The sequence below is a fragment of the Lineus longissimus genome, chromosome 13, assembly GCF_910592395.1.
Source record: "Lineus longissimus chromosome 13, tnLinLong1.2, whole genome shotgun sequence".
Lineage (NCBI taxonomy): Eukaryota > Metazoa > Nemertea > Pilidiophora > Heteronemertea > Lineidae > Lineus > Lineus longissimus.
Genome location: NC_088320.1, coordinates 7465798 through 7487282, shown reverse-complemented (window position 1 = coordinate 7487282; position 21485 = coordinate 7465798). Strand labels below are relative to the sequence as shown.

The window sequence follows — 21485 nt, the reverse complement described above, 5'->3', positions numbered from 1 at the left end:
TTAAAACGCAAGCCTAACTGACAATACCCAATTAAGGATAACCTTGGATGAAAGTGATGGGCAAAGGGCTTCATATAAACCACTGGGATGATGTCCAGCACCCTGAGCAGCTCCTTGTTAGCCCATGCTTGCAATACCCTGGCCTATGTTCTTATGCGTAGGAGGCCAACACCGACTGTGACAAATATGGGGTAATATCTTCTCCAGTTTCTCCTACAGGCATGGTTGATGACAAATACAATGACCAGCATGGACAATTAGACATTATCTGGTGTCTGCTAGGCCTATAGTTGCAGACTGTCATGTCCCTCGGTGTAAAAGTCTAATTAGTTTTTTTCTGTTACTGAACATTTGGAAAGAAAACGTCATAATGGTGCATTGGTCTGTGAAACGAAAGATGACTTTTGCAGGACTTTCCTTGCCACCAATCTCTGAAAAATTGAGCCATTCACCCGAAACGTCCGCACCTACAAGTACCAATACGAAAACAAAGCGGTGATAAAACTTTCAGTGTTCACCGCCAACTGAATATGCTGTGATCTGCATTCAATTTCAATACATGAAACAAACCAATTATCTTCTTGTGAAATTCCAAATTATTCATTGAATTGAGCCCTGGTAGTTGCCTCTCAGAGCATAAATCATGCTTTATGAGAACATGGTAATGAATAATATGAATAGCAATCGCCTGACAGCCCTATTTAGTCTGGGGTGTCAGAGGCTCACCATCCATTCCACACAGAAGACACACATTTGGTAAGACCGATTTTGCAATTATGGCACTTGACTGTTGAAATTGAAAAGTTTATCACCACTTCTTGGTACTTGTTTTACGGAGAAAAAGTTGCTCAGTTGCTCAATTTGCCTGTCGTTATCATGACTGGTCACATAATATTATTTCCCTTTTGACCAGTTACATATAAGCTGGTCGTAGCTATAATGAAAGTCGCTGTAGTTTCTATCGTCCCTTACATATTCAAAATGAATAACACTCTTTTCTATTTCGGTGTTCAGTTAGTATCGTATCACATCACCTTACATAGCTAAAATAAATAACACTGTATTCTATTTCAGTTAGTATCGTATCGCATCATCCTCCATAGCTAAAATGAAGACCGCTGTGTTTCTTGTTGGTTTGCTCTTCTTGGGACTCGTCTTCGCTGGTAAGTATTCACATTAGTTTTCTTAGAAGACGGTTTGGGTATAGTTAAGAATGGTGATGTCTTATCATAATCATTGTGTTAGTACGTGGCCGTTCCCAATTACTGCACGAAATTAGACAGAGAACGTCCTGCGATCGACCGGTCAATAAAGACGAATTTGCCCGGTGACTTCATATTCTAGTGTTGGAGGGGGGGGGGGTTATTGGGCCATACATCCCACGAAAATGAAACATGGAAGCTATCGGAAACAAAAGAATTGGAATTTTGGTTTCCCTTCGAACAGTAAAGAGCTCCAGGAATGGGACCATACATTCTGGAATGGTACCGTACATTCAAGCAATGTTGGACGAAAAACAATTCGATGCGTTTTTTTGGCTTGCATTAGTCCCTTATACTCTGATTAGTGAAATTTATTCGCTAAACCGGCTCCGTCAAGCAAGCAATTCTTATTGAGCTACACTGGAATACACTCGATATAAATTTTGAAGGCCGACGATACTGTGGAAATTCCTAATTTCTCAGAAACGCATTCATAACATAATTGGCATTATCATTAGCTCGATAAGAAATCTTCAGAAACATATAGTTTTTTTCAAACTTCCTTCGTTTTCTCCATATGAGACAAGCGTCATACTTTTATCCGTGACACACCCTTGTCAGTTTTTGAAGCACTTAACGAATACCAACAAGCATTTCATCTCTTTTTTTTAGATGAGGCCGCAATCGATTCTGAGTTTGACCAGAGCATTGACAAACGAGGGTAAGTAATAATACATAACACATACTTTGCCAATATTAAACGAAACCACTGTTAGATTCAGTTCTTTTATCACCATGAACTACCAGACCAGCTTCCGTCACCACACAATCGGTCAGGTCATCAGATCCGACGACTCCCGAGAAGAACTGTCAGCTACAGTGCTTGCGAAATTCACAGTGTGTTATGTAATTCCTGCAAATCAGCACATAGAATAGTCGGAATTATTAATCAAATAAAGACATTATTTAACGAAGCTTTGCGATTATTTATCGTAAGTATTAGAATGTATCTTTTGGTAGCAGTTTTATAAATACGCTGAATGCATTCAGTATTTTCCACTGCTATACGACTCAAATATTTCTTTCTTTTTCAGATGCATTGCAACTGGTAGCTTCTGTACGCTCAGCAAGGGATGCTGCACCAAGAACTGTGGATGGAACTTCAAATGCAACCCACCAAACCAGAAGTAGAGTCTGACGTATGGAACTTTGACTCCGACTAAAATGTATACTTGAAATGTTGAAATAAATGCATTAAATAGAGCTTTCTTTGTTTTGCCAAATCAATTCTGATTCTGCATTTCTTTAATGGGTAGACGCTTCGTGGTATAAATAAGGCCAATGGATCCACTGCCCGCACGCCTATCTATATTCCCCGGGTTTTTTGTTCCTTGGTCTTATATTCCAATGCCGATATATTATAGTTGTGCGTTGGTATCTCTAATTCATCACCGATCCAATCCGGCGGGAAATGTCCCAAATGCTTGGATACATACTTGATATATTTCATTGTGGATACCGCTCCTTTAACATCCAATGATCAGCAATGGTCCTTGATCGGGCGACTGTTCTTGATGTGAGGAGACCCACCCTCGTGTTGCTTCCCGAGACCAGTGCTGATTAGTTTGATGTTCTTGGATCTGTCTTTGATGGTTAGGGTGTTCCCGTTATGGGCAAGGAATACTGGCTTGAAACAGGATCCCCACCCTAGTTGGTCGAATCCTTTAATAAACGCCGATCCTGGAGATTCGAGGCTTAGCATTGTTGAGCATTATCGGTGAACAAGTTGACTAAAAAATAACGAGTTTATAACCAGTGTTGGTCATATCGTGCGCTATCTATCGTATGATCTAACCCGGCCATTGTCCGAGAGCTGATACCCCATTGTAATGCTCGACTTTCTGTTTAGGGATTAGACTCACAGAATGACAGGCCCAATCTTGGGAACCTGAATTGTTCGATTTTGGTTCTGAGGTGCCTGTAAACGTAATGAATGACGTCACAAACTCCTCCGGCACATGAGTGACCTGTTTGTTGTTTTTAAATAAACAAGAAATAATCCTTTGTTTGGTCACGCTGTATATAATTTTAAACCTCAACCGAATTTATGAGTATGGTCAAACCTATGACAACCAATCGAATATCTGTAACTATTATTGACCCAAACACCTTCCTTTTTGATAAAATGACTTGGAAATAGTGATACACGTACTTGGGATGGTATAACCGGTCATTTTGGACACTCCGATCCTGGAGAATAGTTCCCCGACTGACCAAGTGAAAAGGTTCTGGGAAAATCAAAACGAACAGCTGACATGTTCACTCATTGGTAAAGGTTCTGACGTGTGTCCACACTAGCAGGAGGCTTTTTCGACTTATTAACGGTTTCTCTTACTTTTTCCTAATTTCTCCGACATTATCCGACTTTTCTCCGACTCTGTCCGAAAGGTCGGATCTCCAGAAAACCTGTGAAAAATAACAGGTCTTCCCAAAATAGGCCAAGATCAAAGGCCCCAGTTGAATGGGGTTGATGAGGTGTGACGCTAACACTAAGAATGTCAGAGAAAAGTCAAATGATCCTAATTAAAAAAAGGCAGGAAAACTATTCCCCCAAAAAGTAAAAATTATTCGAAATAGAGGATTTTCCTCGAATGAGGAAATGATGATGTAATTTTCAAGGCGGCCATTCACTGAGATGGAGGCACAAGTTTTCCGCGATACTTATTTTGTTTTGATCAACGCCCTCTATAAAAACTGTCCATGTTCACAAAGATTTTAAGAAATCGTGGCGGTAACCATGAGCTTATGTACATTCCTCTTTTTTCGACATTAGATATTTTGAGCCTTTAGCTCTGTCATGTCTGTGGCTGAGTTATTCCATCAACAATGAATTTTATATCTTCAAAATATCTTCTACTAATTCAGATAGCGTAAAACGTTTCAGTAAAACTTGATTAATGATTTTTTTGAGATAATCAAAGTGAAAGTTTTCTCATTAAACCTACATACAATTTAGGTTTCTGGCCACAGCGGCATGGTACTTACATGTAGTACATCTCCATGACATGTCGTTCATTTATTTGAATCCGAGTTCATCTCTACAGTAATGGACAGGGCCATGTATTAATCTGCGAGGCAGCTATAGGACCGAACCGTAGTTCATAAAAAAACGTGTGTGTCCTGTTTGAAGGCCGCCTGTCAGACCAAGTTTGACCAAGTGGTGAGCTTTTGGCATCTTTCTACATGCAGATCTGGAATTAAAGGAATACGATCCAGGCAAATATCAATAGATTTTTGATTTCGTGGTCTCAGTGTCCAGCTTAGAATTATGTAAATTTCTGCCATGCGAGGCCAAAATACGACAATTCCTTGACATGACTTGGTAAAATGTCCTTATCCCAACTTTGAAGTATGTAATATTTTTAAAACTTTTTAAAGTTTTAAAAATATTTAATAAGCTATTAACATAACTTATTACATTATGCCTGAGGAATACACATCTAAATTTCTAAAAAGAGATAGTCCCGATACCCAATGCCAATATTGGACCACGTGTGCAAGAAGATCAAGATTAAAACGCAAGCTTAACAGACAATACTCAATTAAGAATAATCTTTGATGAAGGTGATGGGCAAAGGGCTTCATATAAACTACTGGGATGATGTCCAGCATCCTGAGCAGCTCCTTGTTAGCCCATGCTTGCAATACCCTGGCCTATGTTCTTATGCGTAGGAGGCCAACACCGACTGTGACAAATATGGGGTAATATCTTCTCCAGTTTCTCCTACAGGCATGGTTGATGACAAACACAATGACCAGCATGGACAATTAGACATTCTCTGGTGTCTTCTACGCCTACTGTTGCAGACTGTCATGTCCCTCGGTGTAAAAGTAAATTTATTATTTTTCTGTTACAGAACATTTGGAAAGAAAACGTCATAATGGTGCATTGGTCTGTGAAACGAAAGATGACTTTTGCAGGACTTTCCTTGCCACCAATCCCTGAAAAATTGAGCCATTCACCCGAAACGTCCGCACCTACAAGTACCAATACGAAAACAAAGCGGTGATAAAACTTTCAGTGTTCACCGCCAACTGAATATGCTGTGATCTGCATTCAATTTCAATACATAAAAAACCAATTATCTTCTTGTGAAATTCCAAATTATTCATTGAATTGAGCCCTGGTAGTTGCCTCTCAGAGCATAAATCATGCTTTATGAGAACATGGTAATGAATAATATGAATAGCAATCGCCTGACAGCCCTATTTAGTCTGGGGTGTCAGAGGCTCACCATCCATTCCACACAGAAGACACACATTTGGTAAGACCGATTTTGCAATTATCGCACTTGACTGTTGAAATTGAAAAGTTTATCACCACTTCTTGGTTCTTGTTTTGCGGAGAAAAAGTTGCTCAGTTGCTCAATTTGCCTGTCGTTATCATGACTGGTCACATATTATTTCCCTTTTGACCAGTTACATATAAGCTGGTCGTAGCTATAATGAAAGTCGCTGTAGTTTCTATCGTCCCTTACATATTCAAAATGAATAACACTCTTTTCTATTTCGGTGTTCAGTTAGTATCGTATCACATCACCTTACATAGCTAAAATAAATAACACTGTATTCTATTTCAGTTAGTATCGTATCGCATCATCCTCCATAGCTAAAATGAAGACCGCTGTGTTTCTTGTTGGTTTGCTCTTCTTGGGACTCGTCTTCGCTGGTAAGTATTCACATTTGTTTTCATAGAAAAAGGTTTGGGTATAGTTAAGAATGGTGATGTCTTATATCACAATCAATGTGTTAGTACGTGACCATTCCGAATTACTGCGCGAAATTAGACAAAGACGGAATTTTCCCGGTGGCTTCATATTCTAGTGTTTGTGGGGGGGGGGGGGGGGTTATTTGGCCATACATCCCACGAAAATGAAACATGGAAGCTATCGAAAACAAACGAATTGGAATTTTGGTTTCCCTTCGAACAATAAAGAGCTCCAGGAATGGGACCCTTGAATTGGACCGTACATTCAAGCAATGGTGGACGAAAAACAATTCGATGCGTTTTTTTGGCTTGCTTTTGTCCTTCATACTCCGATTAATGAAAGTCATTCGCAAAACCGGCTCCGTCAAGCAAGCATTTCTTATTGAGCTACACTTGAATATACGCGATATCAATTTTGAAGGCCGACGATACTACGGAAATTCCCGATTTCTCAGATACGCATACATAACATAATTGGCATTATGATTAGCTCAATAAGAAATCTTCAGAAATATATAGTTTTTTTCAAACTTCCTTCCTTTTTTTCCACATGAGACAATCGCCTACTTTCATTGGTGACACGCCCTTGTCAGTTTTTGAAGCACTTAACGAATACCAACATGCATTTCATCTCTTTTTGTTTAGATGAGGCCGCAATCGATTCTGAGTTTGACCAGAGCATTGACAAACGAGGGTAAGTAATAATACATAACACATACTTTGCCAATATTAAACGAAACCACTGTTAGATTCAGTTCTTTTATCACCATGAACTACCGGACCAGCTTCCGTCACCACACAATCTGTCAGGTCATCAGATCCGACGACTCCCGAGAAGAACTGTCAGCTACAGTGCTTGCGAAATTCACAGTGTGTTATGTCATTCCTGCAAATCAGCACATAGAATAAGCAAAATTATTAATCAAATAAAGACATTATTTAACGAAGCTTTGCGATTATTTATCGTAAGTATTAGAATATATCTTTTGGTAGCTGTTTTATAAATACGGTGAATGCATTCAGTATTTTCCACTGCTATACGACTCAAATATTTCTTTCTTTTTCAGATGCATTGCAACTGGTAGCTTCTGTACGCTCAGCAAGGGATGCTGCACCAAGAACTGTGGATGGAACTTCAAATGCAACCCACCAAACCAGAAGTAGAGTCTGACGTATGGAACTTTGACTCCGACTAAAATGTATTGTTGAAATGTGGAAATAAATGCATTAAATAGAGCTTTCTTTGTTTTGCCAAATCAATTCTGATTCTGCATTTCTTTAATGGGTAGACGCTTCGTGGTATAAATAAGACCAATGGATCCACTGCCCGCACGCCTATCTATATTCCCCGGGTTTTTTGTTCCTCGGTCTTATATTCCAATGCCAAAATATTATACAACTGTAGTTGTGCGTTGGTATCCCTAATTCATCACCGATCCAATCCGGCGGGAAATGCCCAAATGCTTGTGTACATACTTGATATATTTCATTGTGGATACCGCTCCTTGAACATCCAATGATCAGCACAATGCATGAGACACCCTGTATGTCAACGCAAATTTGAAAAATTTCACCTTTATGCCTTATAACTTCAATATCAAGGATGGTGAAAAACAATTTTCATACAGATCTATTCCACCTTGAGAAAGCCAAATTACAAATATTTCAATCTTTTACATAAATATAGGGTGGTGTTGCGGGGTTTGTTTGATTTGTTTGCCCTCGAAATTTTACCTCGAGAACATGTGCAATCTCACAGGAACCAGTCTGTGTCAACTTCCTCTTGAGCTATATATAGCTAGCGGGACAGCCTGCTCACCGCGTAAGTGCACATAAGAAGCTGGTACTTTCCTCAAATAATCGTCAGACAACCCCTTCACAAAATATCTCAGACATTTACATTTGAACAAGTAGCAATAGGGATAGAGTAGCCCCATCTGTATCGATGGTAATCACCCTCGATTGAAGAACTAGTTTATTTTGGAGGGTACAATCCCGACCTGATCACCACTGGCCAGTGAATCCTCAGTATTGGTACATGTAGTTTCATTTTGGCAAGGCGATGATTTTCCTAATTGACACGATTCTCCCGATATATTTAAATGACCCTTATTTGCAGGTTTTCTATTTATATATACCACTCGTTCCTGGGAGGGTAATGATGACAGACACCATTGTTGACAGCAGCCCATTATACCGACCACCCACTCCTCAACCTAAATTTAGTCCTTTGACCGTGACGGAACCAAATAGAAATACAAGAAAAACAACTAAAGAAAGACAAGTTGGTAAGTATCTGAACCTATATAGGTCTCTGGAGAATCAATTACTTCTAGATTACATCAAATTGCTTCAAATATATTCTGGCTGACCTTACAAAAAGTAAACGTTTCGGAACTTTCTTGTTTTGAATCAGTTTCGAATGTGCACATTAACAGCGTCATATCGATCTTCATTATGATTTGTATACCTATGTAACTTTAACAGATTCCACTTGTGGTCCATCCTAACTTGTCCAGGTTTATCAAATTCTTCCTCGCGTAGCCCATTGAATATAGTGAGTTTTCTAACTGCATCTCTGTTAACAATCCGACTCAAGCCATTACTTGTAAAACACATGATTTGGTACCCACTGAAACGAAAATGAGATGAATCCCAAAAAAATAGAATGACTCCCAATATTTGGTTGAGAAATGCAGTGATCATTGATTGGTGTAGGCCTTTAACTGACTTGGAGCACTTTTGCCTTGTCATCTTACCAAAAACATTGCGAAAAATAAAAAAATCAATTTTAACTGCTGAGTAACAAAGCATATATGCATCTGAATCAAGATAACTCTCGATGTGATGTCCTAAGTCTCCCGGTATTAATCTCTCCGTAATTGTTATATTTTGTGAAAGTGTCCATAGGATTTCATGTCCTTCAGACCTTGTAATGATCGTATAAATTGTCAAGCACATAAGTGATAATGCCGGTATTTTACACCGGAATGATATCATGTTATTGGTACTCGTGTGAAAGATGGCGTTACGTAGGTTTAGTCCTTTTTGGCCACATTTCTCAGTTTGAGGCACCAGCATACGCCCGATATCTCTTCCAACTGAAACATCATAAATCCTAATCCAGCTGTTTGCCAGATTATTAGGAGGAATAAAAAACAGATAATCAAAAAAGAAATTGATGTAATTTGATGCTCGAAAGTAGGAGCAGTTATAAAATACTCGGTAGGCCCGATCGCTATGGCTAGCCCTGTAGACAATATGGCGCGTCCACGGCTCTGGTTGCTCCGTATACATAACAAATACTCCTGTGTATCGAGCAATGAATTTGACATAGAGGTCCTTTCTGATCGTTCTGATCGGTGGCATCAATTTGAGTTGTCTACCAAATCTGTACTCAATAACCTGACTCACCTAAGACAACGAAGCCAATAGAAATGCTAGTAATCGACTAAATATTATGATTCTTCTACTTATTCGGCGTTCGCTCTGCACTTGGAGGTGATTTTCTCCAGGGAGTATTCCTCCTCCAAGGCGGGATGCGCGTTTATGCGTGACACTACAGTTATGTTTCTCACTAGGTGGGGTCTTTAACCTGCCCTGGCATAAACACCTGATACGAGGAACCTCGATTTTAAATCTTATTCGAAGGACATAAAGCAATATGTCAAACCTGTGCATTATTTATTCAACGTTTTTATCCTACACAATTCTGAAGACATCAGCGGAACTGAAACATTCTTTCACGTTAGCGTCTTTTCCGGGTTGTGCTACTAGATGCAGCAATGATCCATCAGATGGACTAAATTGAAAATGATTGATATCTCTGTCGTTCGACTGATAATGACGAAAACTTGTACTGAATTCTCTAAATGTCATTTGGCCAGATCCCTGTTTAATGAGTCCATGGTGCGGCTCGTAGATTTCGCTGAACCCTACTGCGCTAGCGCCAGGGTAACCGAAAAGAATAAGAGCTCCAGACCACTGGTTAAAAAACAACCAAACGCCTCTGACATGAGGGTCGAATTTCTTTTCCATTTCTTTGATCAAGTAATATTTTGGTTGATACTTGTTTGTTTTTCTATAGGCACCAATATATACATTCGCTCCTCTTTGTTCGATCAGAAATAAATCACCATTAATGACAATCCTGGAGAAGTCTTGAGGGCTACTGACAATATCTATTCCGTTTTTAAGAATTAATTGGAATTCTTCAGGTTGATTTGATTCAACCGAGTCATAAATTGTCGCCTTTTGTTTATAGTCGCACGCGATGAGCACTTTATTTTTGAATCCAATTGCTATCTTATTCATTTTTTTCGTGGTGCAAGTTCCGTTGGATTGAGGGACGATACGTCCGTTGATAGTGCCTTTTATTAGGTCATATAGATAGAAGCGTGTTTCCATTTTGGGATCTTCATATAAAGCATTAAGTGTAATATAGTGCTTGTAGATCGCTCTACCCTGGATACCCTTGATATATCGCTTAAAATATGGCATTGATTTGTACTCAACATTGTATGAACTGTTGCCACGTTTGTACACTATTATAGTATGACGAGGAGTTATAGTTGGGCCCATATCGAAGATTATTCTTCCAGTTTTTTCGTCGAAGATCCAGATGTCATCTTTCAGTCTAATTCGAAGTGGTGGGATAAATGACACCCTGTTATAACGCTCAAAACTAAGCTTTTTCATATCCTAAGATTGGTGTGAGAGTTTTAGCAAGTGGGTTCGAGTTGCCAACTTCATCACACATTTATTTAAAATTGCATAACATGTAGATTTTTTTAGACTGTTTGGTAATGCATACAGTCTTAAAATTCTTTGAGCTATTCATTCGCAAGCCTTATCTAGAAACCTGTGGAGGCCTTATGGTGTACAGTCCTACCAAAAAGTAAATGTCCACAGTTTTTTAAAATGTCACATAGAAATCATCGAGTGCTGAGCCGATGACGAGGACCGGCATTTACTTTCTGGTAATACTCTCCTACATTTTGCCATAATAGACCAGCTGAACTTGAAACTGGTTGAGCCTCGAGCGCAGAGTACTTCCAATTACAAGACGGAAGCTCTTCAACTGTGCCCCCATGCACTGCATGCGTATTTCAACCGTACACCGTATTAACAATTTAGGAAAACCATACACATTTGTTTGTGTAGAGGTATACGGCGAAACTGGCCTTCACACTGATCCACTTTCTCACAACCACGTCCCAAGCCAACTTCCTGTTACCCTCCCTCCCCCCACCCTCTTCCGCCGATCTTTACTTTATCTCCAATAATATCGCCTTTGACCGCATTGGCGCCACGTTTTCATCTCTCTCCTGTTAGCTCCTGGCGACTGTACAAACAACATTTTATAAGTATGCCAACACATAGTTCGCAAGATGTGAAATTGTGGTGATTTTTAAGGCCCGCACACTTCATTACCTCATTTTTCACCCACCTCCTAGAATTTAGGATTGTCCTTGATGTATATTTCAAAATTCCTGTTAAGCAAAACACCTATTAAGATGTGGTCATTCAGATCATCACCAAAATAAATACATGTAATCGAGTTAAGATATCGAATGATCCTTTATGATACTGACCCCTGCATTGCCCTGGTTCGCTTTGAAGAGACATTTTATCATTTACCTTCTTTTGATACATCCTGGCCCCTGGAAAGTCAAATGCCTCCTCCCTCTTCATACATGTGCCCTTCTTTTTACTCATCTGACACGAAAATGGCTCATCTGGTAGTATATTGACTGTCGAGCATGTTAGATGAATGCACAGGATAGCACATTCTAACACTGACGAGACGTCCTGATCACCCAAATTTGGCCCCGATATGGCCCAGTTATATGCAATTATTTCGAAATATGCGTTCGGTGTGAGTACAGCCTTCATCATTACGACTGAAACTAGGCTGATATGTTGCAGAAAATGTTGAGCCCTTTCAATCAAACATGGCATATTCTCTAGAGGACAACTGAAATTGAGAAAGGATGGCAGTGACGTTTTTCTCTAATCGAGGCTAAACAGGGAAAACGGCTAAAATGCACAATGGCATCATCATCGTCATCGACGTCGTCGTTATCATCATCATCATCATCGTCGTCCTGTGTATGATTTGTTTGTGTAAGAGAGATCCTGACCCTATTGCTTGGTGTTGAGGGATTAAGCTCATGCTCACTTAGGGAAGATAACAATAAATCCGAATAGTGATCAAGGATAGTAGAAACGTAATGATGATGATTATGATGATGATTGCGCAATATGCAATGTCGAGCCAGATCGATTAGAAACGGTAGTTGTATGTCCATATCATATACGACGAAATACACAAGAAGCAGTCTAGCAAAAGAAAAAGGCCTCACGTGCCTTCATAACGTCAAATCACTTTGGACATTATAGTAACCAAAGTAATAAACATTATGTGCAGTCACGCATCGGTCGTAGATTTTGTGAAAACAGAAATAACCTAAATCGAAGTATTTTTCTCCTAGGGATTTTCACCGTTGATGCCCAATTGCCGCCGCGACTCTTTATGAGTCTTTGATGACTTGAATCAACACCAACGATGCATTTTAAAGCATTTCAGCTTGCAATATCATTATTGCGCACGCGTAACCCGATGACATTGCATGGTTGATTTCAAAATGCATTAATTTTCACTTTGGCTGAGCCTGCTTAATAATTATTGCACGGTGAACGCTCCGATAAGTGCTATGATGACCGTGGAGCTCAGTAAGTAACAGCCCTTGAACCTAGGGGTAGCGATTTAGTCTTTATGACTTAGTCACTGCACATGGAGTCGTGGGGTGGTTGATTCCTAGAGCGTGCCACCAAAACAATTTATTCCCTTTTTTCCATGTAGCAAAACATAAAACTAACTCCAGGCTAAATTATTATCGACCATTATACACCTCGTTTTTGTAGTAGAACTTGCCTAATTTCACACAGCCTAATCATCGTATTCATCGTTATCATTATGCACAGCACATCACCGCAGTGCCATTTCACCCAGCAAAACTCAATAAAACCTGGTATGCATCTAGACGAGCTGGTTATTACGCAAAACATCTCTGACAGGCCATGCAAATTGGTGTAGTATATATCATGTTCCCAGTTTTGAATCAACCATTTTCATAATCACTGAACAAGAATTGGGCCCTTCGTTTTACAAATACTTAAGGATAGCCAAGCCCCGGCTCGCTCATTTATGCTTTAAATTGGAATTTAGAATGTCGTATTCTTGTGCAAAACCAACCTGCCAAGTGGTCGGAGCTGTAGTCAGGTAAGTCGAGGAATCAAGGTTGAACCAACCATTTTTATAAACGCATGTTGGTTGTAAATGCTTCTCATTTGTACATGGGACTGCATAATTAAAGTTATAAAAAAACCAGACTGCTGGTAAATATCAAATTTTAGCTAAAAAAAGACAAATGTCCCTGGCCTTGCGTGTACAGTCACAGTGGCGAAGTACGACGCACTGCAATTATCGTCTCAACTAGCGGTTCTGGTTAACTGGTACCACCAAAAAGGCGCATTTGGACATCGCAGCTCGTTTTGTCCGGAGAAGCGGGCGATTTGGGGCAATCAACAGTTCAGAAATATCTCATCGGATTTCAAGGCTTTATTTCTTTGGCTCACACCTAATGCACAAAGGCTCAAATATTAGCCGAATTTTCTATGGCTTACTTGCTGACAGCTCCCCCTCCAAATAACCCATAAGAATATGATGGATTGTTCCTCATAATTATAATGTAGAATTAGTATATCCATGTGGCTGTTTTAGGAACAGGTATCCCCCCCCCCCCACCAAAAGCTATCACTAGGATGCCTATCTGGTACGATTGTTGATTGAGAGATTCTTTGTCGACATCAATTAAAGATGACTGCCCATATTATTTTATGTTCAGATATATTGCGTATATGCAAACGCACATAAATCAAATGATTACATCGTCGACGTGTTGCGCATATATTGACTTTAACGACGGTCATGTGGTGGCCACAGCAAACAAGTGGTAACCAGCTTCAACGAACATTGACTGCGCTACTACTCACACGAAACACGAAACACGAAACACTCGAAATGACCTCGACGGCACAACTAAAACCTTGGTTGAGGCAAACAGTTTTTGAGTTAAGACTGGGGGTTTGTCGTTAGAATTGAGTTGGATTTTTTAAAAGCATCGAACGCAATGTTGTTATGCAGGACGAAAATGGATTTCTTATACAGTGTACGTGTTTTCTTCCGAGATAATTTGTTCGCGATTACTAGCGATTTTATCTATGCGCATTGTAAACGCTGATTATGTGGTTTTTGCTATGACCTTGTGGCTAGACGATTTAGGGCAGAGTTCTCCCTCCATAACTTCAAAAACAACCCGAAAGTGATCTCATAAAATCGCTGTGTGGTTTCGATTCGGTTGTGCAATGTCTACCGAACAAGTCTGTTTGTTATGCAGGACAGATTAAGTGAGGTAGACACTAGTGGTAACAAATCTGCTGGGTACAGCAATTTTAACCTTTTTAGACCTGACCCCGCTTCTAACGAGCGATTTGTACGAGATGTGACTAGTTGTAGACAGGTTTTACTCAAATGGCTTCAGGCATGTTGCTTATCTGATCTGAGGTCAAGGTTTTTTTATAAAAAGTGGAATATTTCAAATCAAAAACAGAAGTATATGTTAGACTTGATGTTCATTCATCAAGTATTCATCATGAAATCGGAAAATGGAGTGCTCAAACTATTGCCCTGATGTTGTGTCACAAATTACGTTTACGATTTAATTCATTGTACGAAAAATGCCAAACCATTGCTGTTTGAAAGATTGCCATTGAATTGAACCGTCGGATTGATGGAGTTCTAAACCACTATTCGCCGCCATGCCGTCATCCTATTTGTTTTGCCGCCATCTTGTTATTCCGCTCGCAACTTGGTTTTGCAAGCCAATCATGAACAGCTTATCATCGCTTGTGCACTCTGGTTTATTATCGGTGCGCGTCAATCCGAAAGTCTCATCCTTCAACGCCGACCTTCGTAAATCCGTCAGACGCACAGAGAATGAAATCGAATTAACGTCCTTTATTCATTGGGCTGCACACCTGGAATCGCCAAAGCACTGGTATCTTCGACGAGGGCGTTCAACGCCTGTCTCCTACGTCACCCACGTGCATCTTGTTTGGTATTGTCGCGATAACGAGGCGTGGGAAAGGAAGGGAATGCACGGAGACTAATGCATCACTTTCATTCTCCGTACGACTCCTTTCTGTAACAGTATTTTAGTTGGAATGTTTGTTGAGTCTAGTCGAATTACAAGTTTGGAAAACATATTACAACAACCATAAACTTATTACCGAACTATGAATAAATTTATTTTTAGAAGGACATCAGAAGTGTAAACGTTTGGCAAGACGCGGAGGACAACCAAAATTGTACAACGGCCGTCCTGGTGCTATATCTTGGGATCTGATCAGCGGTGAAGGTTGGATGCTGACGCACAAGTAGCGAGTTCGATTACTAGCGCGACGCTTGCGCGAGTAAGCGCCACTGCGTTCTTTTTGGTACTGGCGCCTCATCTCGCGCCAGGCCGAAGTGAGCCACATTTTGAGTGGTTTACTTCGGCGTAAAATGGCCGCCGCAGGTGACTTTTGAGAAAAGACGGCAGACGATCCTGTAAATGCCGGTGTAAAAGTAAAAAGTGTCCCCCCTAGAAAAAGTGTCCGGGCCTATTGTATTCTGACAGATTATGGCATAAGGTTCTATAGAGGCAATGACCGTCAATAGCTCAGCGCATAATAGAATCCTTTGTTCCCGGACATTTTATCCTAGGACATTTTAAACTTCTACACCGGCTTTGTGATATACACAAAGGTGTTTATTGCATCAGACTGCAGTTATTATTTGCAAAAACAGAATAGCTGTTAGAAGAAATTGACATCAGGATGTGACAAATTTGGTCAAAAGGTTAGTTTTTCTAGTTTACGCACACCCGGTAGTGTGTCTGGTCATTGTTTTTTACGCCTACTTTACCCAAGAGTTACTCGGGCCTGGCGCGAGAGCGTTCTGGCTCAGTTCATACTGTGCATGCGCTGGGCTTATTAACGCAGTATGTTTGTTCTTCTTCTGGTTCATCATTAATCAATTTTCTAACGTGTTTAATGAAGATAGGAGAAAAACGCGTTATTCTTTATTTTCAGTACGCGCAAGTCCTGAAACAACTTTCCGGCCACGTAAGTGTACGCCGAGATCCGAGTTCACGTCACCCCGCTATTAAGACGCAACGTCATTACCATTTATCGTCACAGTTGCGGGGTAAAGCCCGCAGCACACTAGCCGCCAACTTTGGCGACAAGAAGCGTTCGGCTGACGCCTTTCGACGCCAAAGTTGGCGGCCAGTGGATCCCGGTCAGTACTTACCTGCCCAGAATTGGCGTCCAGTAGCGTCGTTTCCGCCACTTTAACCCATCCTGGGCCATGCAGCGCGAAACTATGTGACATCAAGACGCAAGCTAATTGGCCATAGCCTCGCCGCCGACGCCAAGTCAGGCGGCCATCCGTAGCGAACCTGGCTTCTTCTTGCGTTCAAACGCGGCGACACGCGTCAAAAATCAAACATGTTAGATATTTGGCGTTTAGTTGCGGCAAGTGGCGTCAAGTCGCGTTCGCCAACGCCGTTCGTAGCAGACTAGGAAATCTTCAGGCGTTCAGGACTCTTGCGGCAAAAAACGCCTGTGAACGCCGATGTTGGCGGCTAGTGTGCTGCGGGCTTAATCAAGCGGGGTTATAATCGTGACGTCGGAAAAATCGATATCACAAGAGGTCACAGGGTAGATCCTAACTCCAGGAAGCGCCTTACTAATGCATCGTTCAACGTGGAAAGGCCGTTCCACGTGGAAAGGGTCGATGCATGGATAGCTAACTCGAGTCAAATTGGAGGCAACATCGAAAATGCGCGATAATTCAATCAGATTTTGAATTCTTCCCTTTTTTGTGCAATAACAGCAGACAGCTTGGTAATATTGCCCTTAATAATGCCAATTGTCCCTAAAAGGGACAATATAGACAGCAGCTAGGCAGGCAAGATAACATTTCATTAACATTTTCGGCACTTTCGTCCACAAAATGTAGACATCATATTGACACTGCTAAGTATGTTTCCGAGGCCAAACTATGCGTATTTGCCACAAAATCATCAGCACCATTCTCTGGCAATAATTATAGCAATGGCTTGTCTTGCGGAACCAGGAAAAAAGTAAACCCTGAAGTCTCGATATACTGCGTGGACACATCAAATCTAATCCTGGCCGCTCTAACTGCAAACAGACTGGTACAGGTAAAGGTAACAACATCTACCACTGTTGATACTGCGAATAACGTGTCAACAAGGATGGCTGAGGAGGGGCAATATGGCGTAATGTTTTGCATCACCAATCGTGCCGAAGCATGTTGGAACTGCCGGAAGAATTAGGCTAAAGGAATTGATACCGAACTGGAGGTATCAATTTTTATTCTAAAACATCTCAAATTAAACAACGAAAATGTGGTTTTGAATGCTTTTTGACTGCTTCCATATTTTGCACCAATCCAATCGGTTATGGTTTTCTAACCATAACCGCATAGTGCATTTACACTGTAAAGTGTGGTTCGTTTTAAATCCAGGTATTTTAGAATAATCTAGCATGAACTGCGATCGAAACACTTGTCAGGCCCCCAACTATTGGCACACGTTCTTCAACTCGTTTACCTGAGCACGCACAACATGTACTCAGTCCTCAGAGTCGCGAAGCTCGACAACACAGTGATCTGTCTCATCCCCAGGCCCAACGGCGATTGGTCACAGTACATCACAATAAGCAGGACATCCGATATCCAAAGGTAACCGGAAAAGACACAGCCGTACTACCTATTTTAATAGTAAATCTAGTCAGGTAGTACTGGCTAACTAACCGACGGCCTCGCCAACAAGAAGGAAAACGTCGGAATCATTTTAACTATTGCCTACAGTTGCAAATGCGAAAAGGCAAAGTTTGAGAACCTCCTACTTATGCGAGCACACTGGTAACTGGTGAGACGAATGTAGACATCACAATGACACCTGTCAGAGCTCCTACCTCCAAGCTGATCTCGTTCCAGGTCTTACTCAAACAAGGAAAAACAACAATCAAGACAAGATGGCTGCCCGAGACTTCTAAAAAGCCTTTGATGCGGTGCCTCACAACAAACCTCCCGTTTAAAACTGGATCACTTCGGTATCAACTGTCCTATATCGCATTCGAAGAAAGTTGTTTTTTGACAAAGAGAGAATTTCGAGTAGTGGTCAACGGCGAGGCATCTGAAAAAAATATTCGTACTGTCCAAATCACAATTGACATCCGCGTTACTTCGCGTACGCGCGAGTTGTGCGTCGTGCTTAATATCTCCCTATGTTTCAGGTAAGCGACATACGCACGACCTACGCCCTGGGTATCGTGCCAATGGTGCGAATTTAGGGATGATAATTGTGATTTGGACTCTAGACTCAGTTATGCTCCAGTGCACAGGGCTTGACCAACTTCTTGTCCTACTTTAATTCTGACCTTCCAAAATCAGTATCGCCAATTCCATTATTGCCGATGACTACATTCTGTACAGGATTTACGATATGTGGCCAACAGCTTGCATTGCAAGAAGACGTCGACAACCTCGTCAAATGGGGCGGTGACTGGAGAGTGTCATTCAATGTAATGAAATGTTACACTATAGACATCGCATGGTAACCATCAACTGTCACACTTTCATACACTCGTTGGAGACGTTTATCAAGAACTGCACTAACGTGGTCAACTTGATATAATTATCGAAGCAACGAGGTCAATTTAACATGATCGTATACAGTTTACATCAATTTCAATCGATAACAAATTGTTTTTTTACACATTTATTGAACACATCAGAAATTGCACAGTCTGTGCACGACGAAAAATGGAATCAATAGTACCTCGAAGAATGAAGTGAACGCATCAAATGTATGCAATTGAATGTTTGTTATGTACATGTAGTGGTACTTTGATCAATATCATCGATTTTAACAGCCAATTCTTTGAACCTAGTCTTGGTGTTTTTTAAAGGGCCTGAAACATTGTAGATTGAAGCAAAAAAAACCAAACAAACCAGATAGGTTCCATAAATTCGTCCAAATTTGCAACTGGTGCCATCACGATACAGATAGGTACAACGATGATACTTTTTCATCTCGTAATAAATGTTAAAAAAATTTTCTGAGATTTTACCCAACTGTCAGCTGCCCAGTAATGTCCATAAGTAGTTTCCACCATGCTGATTTAACCTTAATAAAAAAATCGTACTAGTTACGTTGGCTGCTTTCGCAGCTGTTTAGGGGAATTGAAGGGATGGTGACTTGACGAGACCGCGTCATTTTTTTCGTCGTGTGCGGGTGACCCTGAAAAAAATGTAAAACACTGTAGAAACACCGTGTCGTTTTCATTCTTATTTTGTCCGTCCAGTTACCGTAGCTTAATTAGCCTAATTAGAACTGAGAGGCTCGGAAAGGATTCAAACTAACGACCACTCGGTCAGTAAGCTACGTACTCCGGCTTAACTGCACGCCACCGTGCTCGTCATGAAAAGAACTTTACATCGTGAGAGGAAGAAGTCGAAGGAACTTACCACCATGATGGTGAGGATTTTGCACTTACTGCGTCCAGTGATCAAATGTGTGAACACTGACCTTTGGTAATGGCTCTCAGATAAGTTTACTATGAACAATAACATCATTGGAAGTGAACGTCATTCGAAAAAAACGGACCCACTGATTTTGTGGTTGGTCCCGATGGAACAGAAGATACTGCAAGAGAAATAACCTACCGAAAAAAATGTCCACCAAGTTCGGCTCTTTTAGCGCTCTATCTTAATATTGGCAGGTTTCTCTGTGTATATACCACTCGTTCCTGGTAGGGTAATGATGATAGACACCATTGTTGACAGCAGCCCATTATACCGACCACCCCACTCCCCAACCTAAATTTAGTCATTTTCACTGTGACGGAACCAAATGGAAATACAAGAAAAACAAATATAAAGAAACACGAGTTGGTAAGTATCTGAACGTATATAGGTCTCTGGAGAATCAATTACTTCTAGATTACATTAAATTGCTTCAAATATATTCTGGCTGACCTTACAAAAAGTAAACGTTTCGGAACTTTCTTGTTTTGAATCAGTTTCGAACGTGCACATTAACAGCGTCATATCGATCTTCATTATGATTTGTATACCTATGTAACTTTAACAGATTCCACTTGTGGTCCATCCTAACTTGTCCAGGTTTATCAAATTCTTCCTCGCGTAGCCCATTGAATATAGTGAGTTTTCTAACTGCATCTCTGTTAACAATCCGACTCAAGCCATTACTTGTATAACACATGATTTGGTACCCACTGAAACGAAAATGAGATGAATCCCAAAAAAATAGAATGACTCCCAATATTTGGTTGAGAAATGCAGTGATCATTGATTGGTGTAGGCCTTTAACTGACTTGGAGCACTTTTGCCTTGTCATCTTACCAAAAACATTGCGAAAAATAAAAAAATCAATTTTAACTGCTGAGTAACAAAGCATATATGCATCTGAATCAAGATAACTCTCGATGTGATGTCCTAAGTCTCCCGGTATTAATCTCTCCGTAAATGTTATATTTTGTGAAAGTGTCCATAGGATTTCATGTCCTTCAGACCTTGTAATGATCGTATAAATTGTCAAGCACATAAGTGATAATGCCGGTATTTTACACCGGAATGATATCATGTTATTGGTACCCGTGTGAAAGACGGCGTTACGTGGCTTTATTCCTTTTTGGCCACATTTCTCCGTTTGAGGCACCAGCATACGCCCGATATCTCTTCCAACTGAAACATCATAAATCCTAATCCAGCTGTTTGCCAAATTATTAGCAGGAATAAAAAACAGATAATCAAAAAAGAAATTGATGTAATTTGATGCTCGAAAGTAGGAGCAGTTATAAAATACTCGGTAGGCCCGATCGCTATGGCTAGTCCTGTAGACAATATGGCGCGTCCACGGCTCTGGTTGCTCCGTATACATAACAAATACTCCTGTGTATCGATCAATGAATTTGACATAGAGGTCCTTTCTGATCGTTCTGATCGGTGGCATCAATTTGAGTTGTCTACCAAATCTGTATTCAATAACCTGACTGACCTAAGACAACGAAGCCAATAGAAATGCTAGTATTCAACTAAATATCATGATTCTTCTACTTCTTCGGCGTTCGCTCTGCACGTGGAGGTGATTTTCTCCAGGGAGTATTCCTCCTCCAAGGCGGGATGAGCGTTTATGCGTGACACTACAGTTATGTTTCTCACTAGGTGGGGTCTTTAACCTGCCCTGGCATAAACACCTGATACGAGGAACCTCGATTTTAAATCTTATTCGAAGGACATAAAGCAATATGTCAAACTTGTGCATTATTTATTCAACGTTTTTATCCTACACAAT

At 40.6% G+C, this 21485-nt stretch overlaps 2 protein-coding genes across 2 annotated transcripts; both read left to right on the top strand.

The window, feature by feature from the left end:
* Positions 1-643: 643 nt before the first annotated feature.
* On the top strand, positions 644-2465 carry LOC135498362 (nemertide alpha-1). Its single transcript, XM_064788620.1, has 4 exons — positions 644-661; positions 1079-1163; positions 1875-1923; positions 2297-2465. Exons 1-4 carry the CDS (start codon positions 644-646, stop codon positions 2391-2393), a joined length of 249 nt encoding a protein of 82 aa, XP_064644690.1. The 3' UTR covers positions 2394-2465.
* Positions 2466-4994: 2529 nt separating this feature from the next.
* Positions 4995-7206, top strand: LOC135498361 (nemertide alpha-1-like). Its single transcript, XM_064788619.1, has 4 exons — positions 4995-5093; positions 5847-5931; positions 6616-6664; positions 7038-7206. The coding sequence occupies exons 1-4, from the start codon at positions 4995-4997 to the stop codon at positions 7132-7134; spliced, it is 330 nt and encodes a 109-aa protein (XP_064644689.1). The 3' UTR covers positions 7135-7206.
* The last annotated feature ends 14279 nt before the right edge of the window (positions 7207-21485 follow it).

Excerpts from the sequence above, each read along its gene's own strand:
- LOC135498361 (XM_064788619.1), top strand. The coding sequence starts at position 4,995 with ATGGTTGATGACAAACACAATGACCAGCATGGACAATTAGACATTCTC. Across the intron at positions 5,094-5,846 it reads TCATGTCCCTCGGTGTAAAA|TATCGTATCGCATCATCCTC; the intron begins GTAAATTTATTA and ends TATTTCAGTTAG. Across the intron at positions 6,665-7,037 it reads CAGAGCATTGACAAACGAGG|ATGCATTGCAACTGGTAGCT; the intron begins GTAAGTAATAAT and ends TTTCTTTTTCAG.
- LOC135498362 (XM_064788620.1), top strand. Across the intron at positions 1,164-1,874 it reads CTTGGGACTCGTCTTCGCTG|ATGAGGCCGCAATCGATTCT; the intron begins GTAAGTATTCAC and ends TCTTTTTTTTAG. Across the intron at positions 1,924-2,296 it reads CAGAGCATTGACAAACGAGG|ATGCATTGCAACTGGTAGCT; the intron begins GTAAGTAATAAT and ends TTTCTTTTTCAG.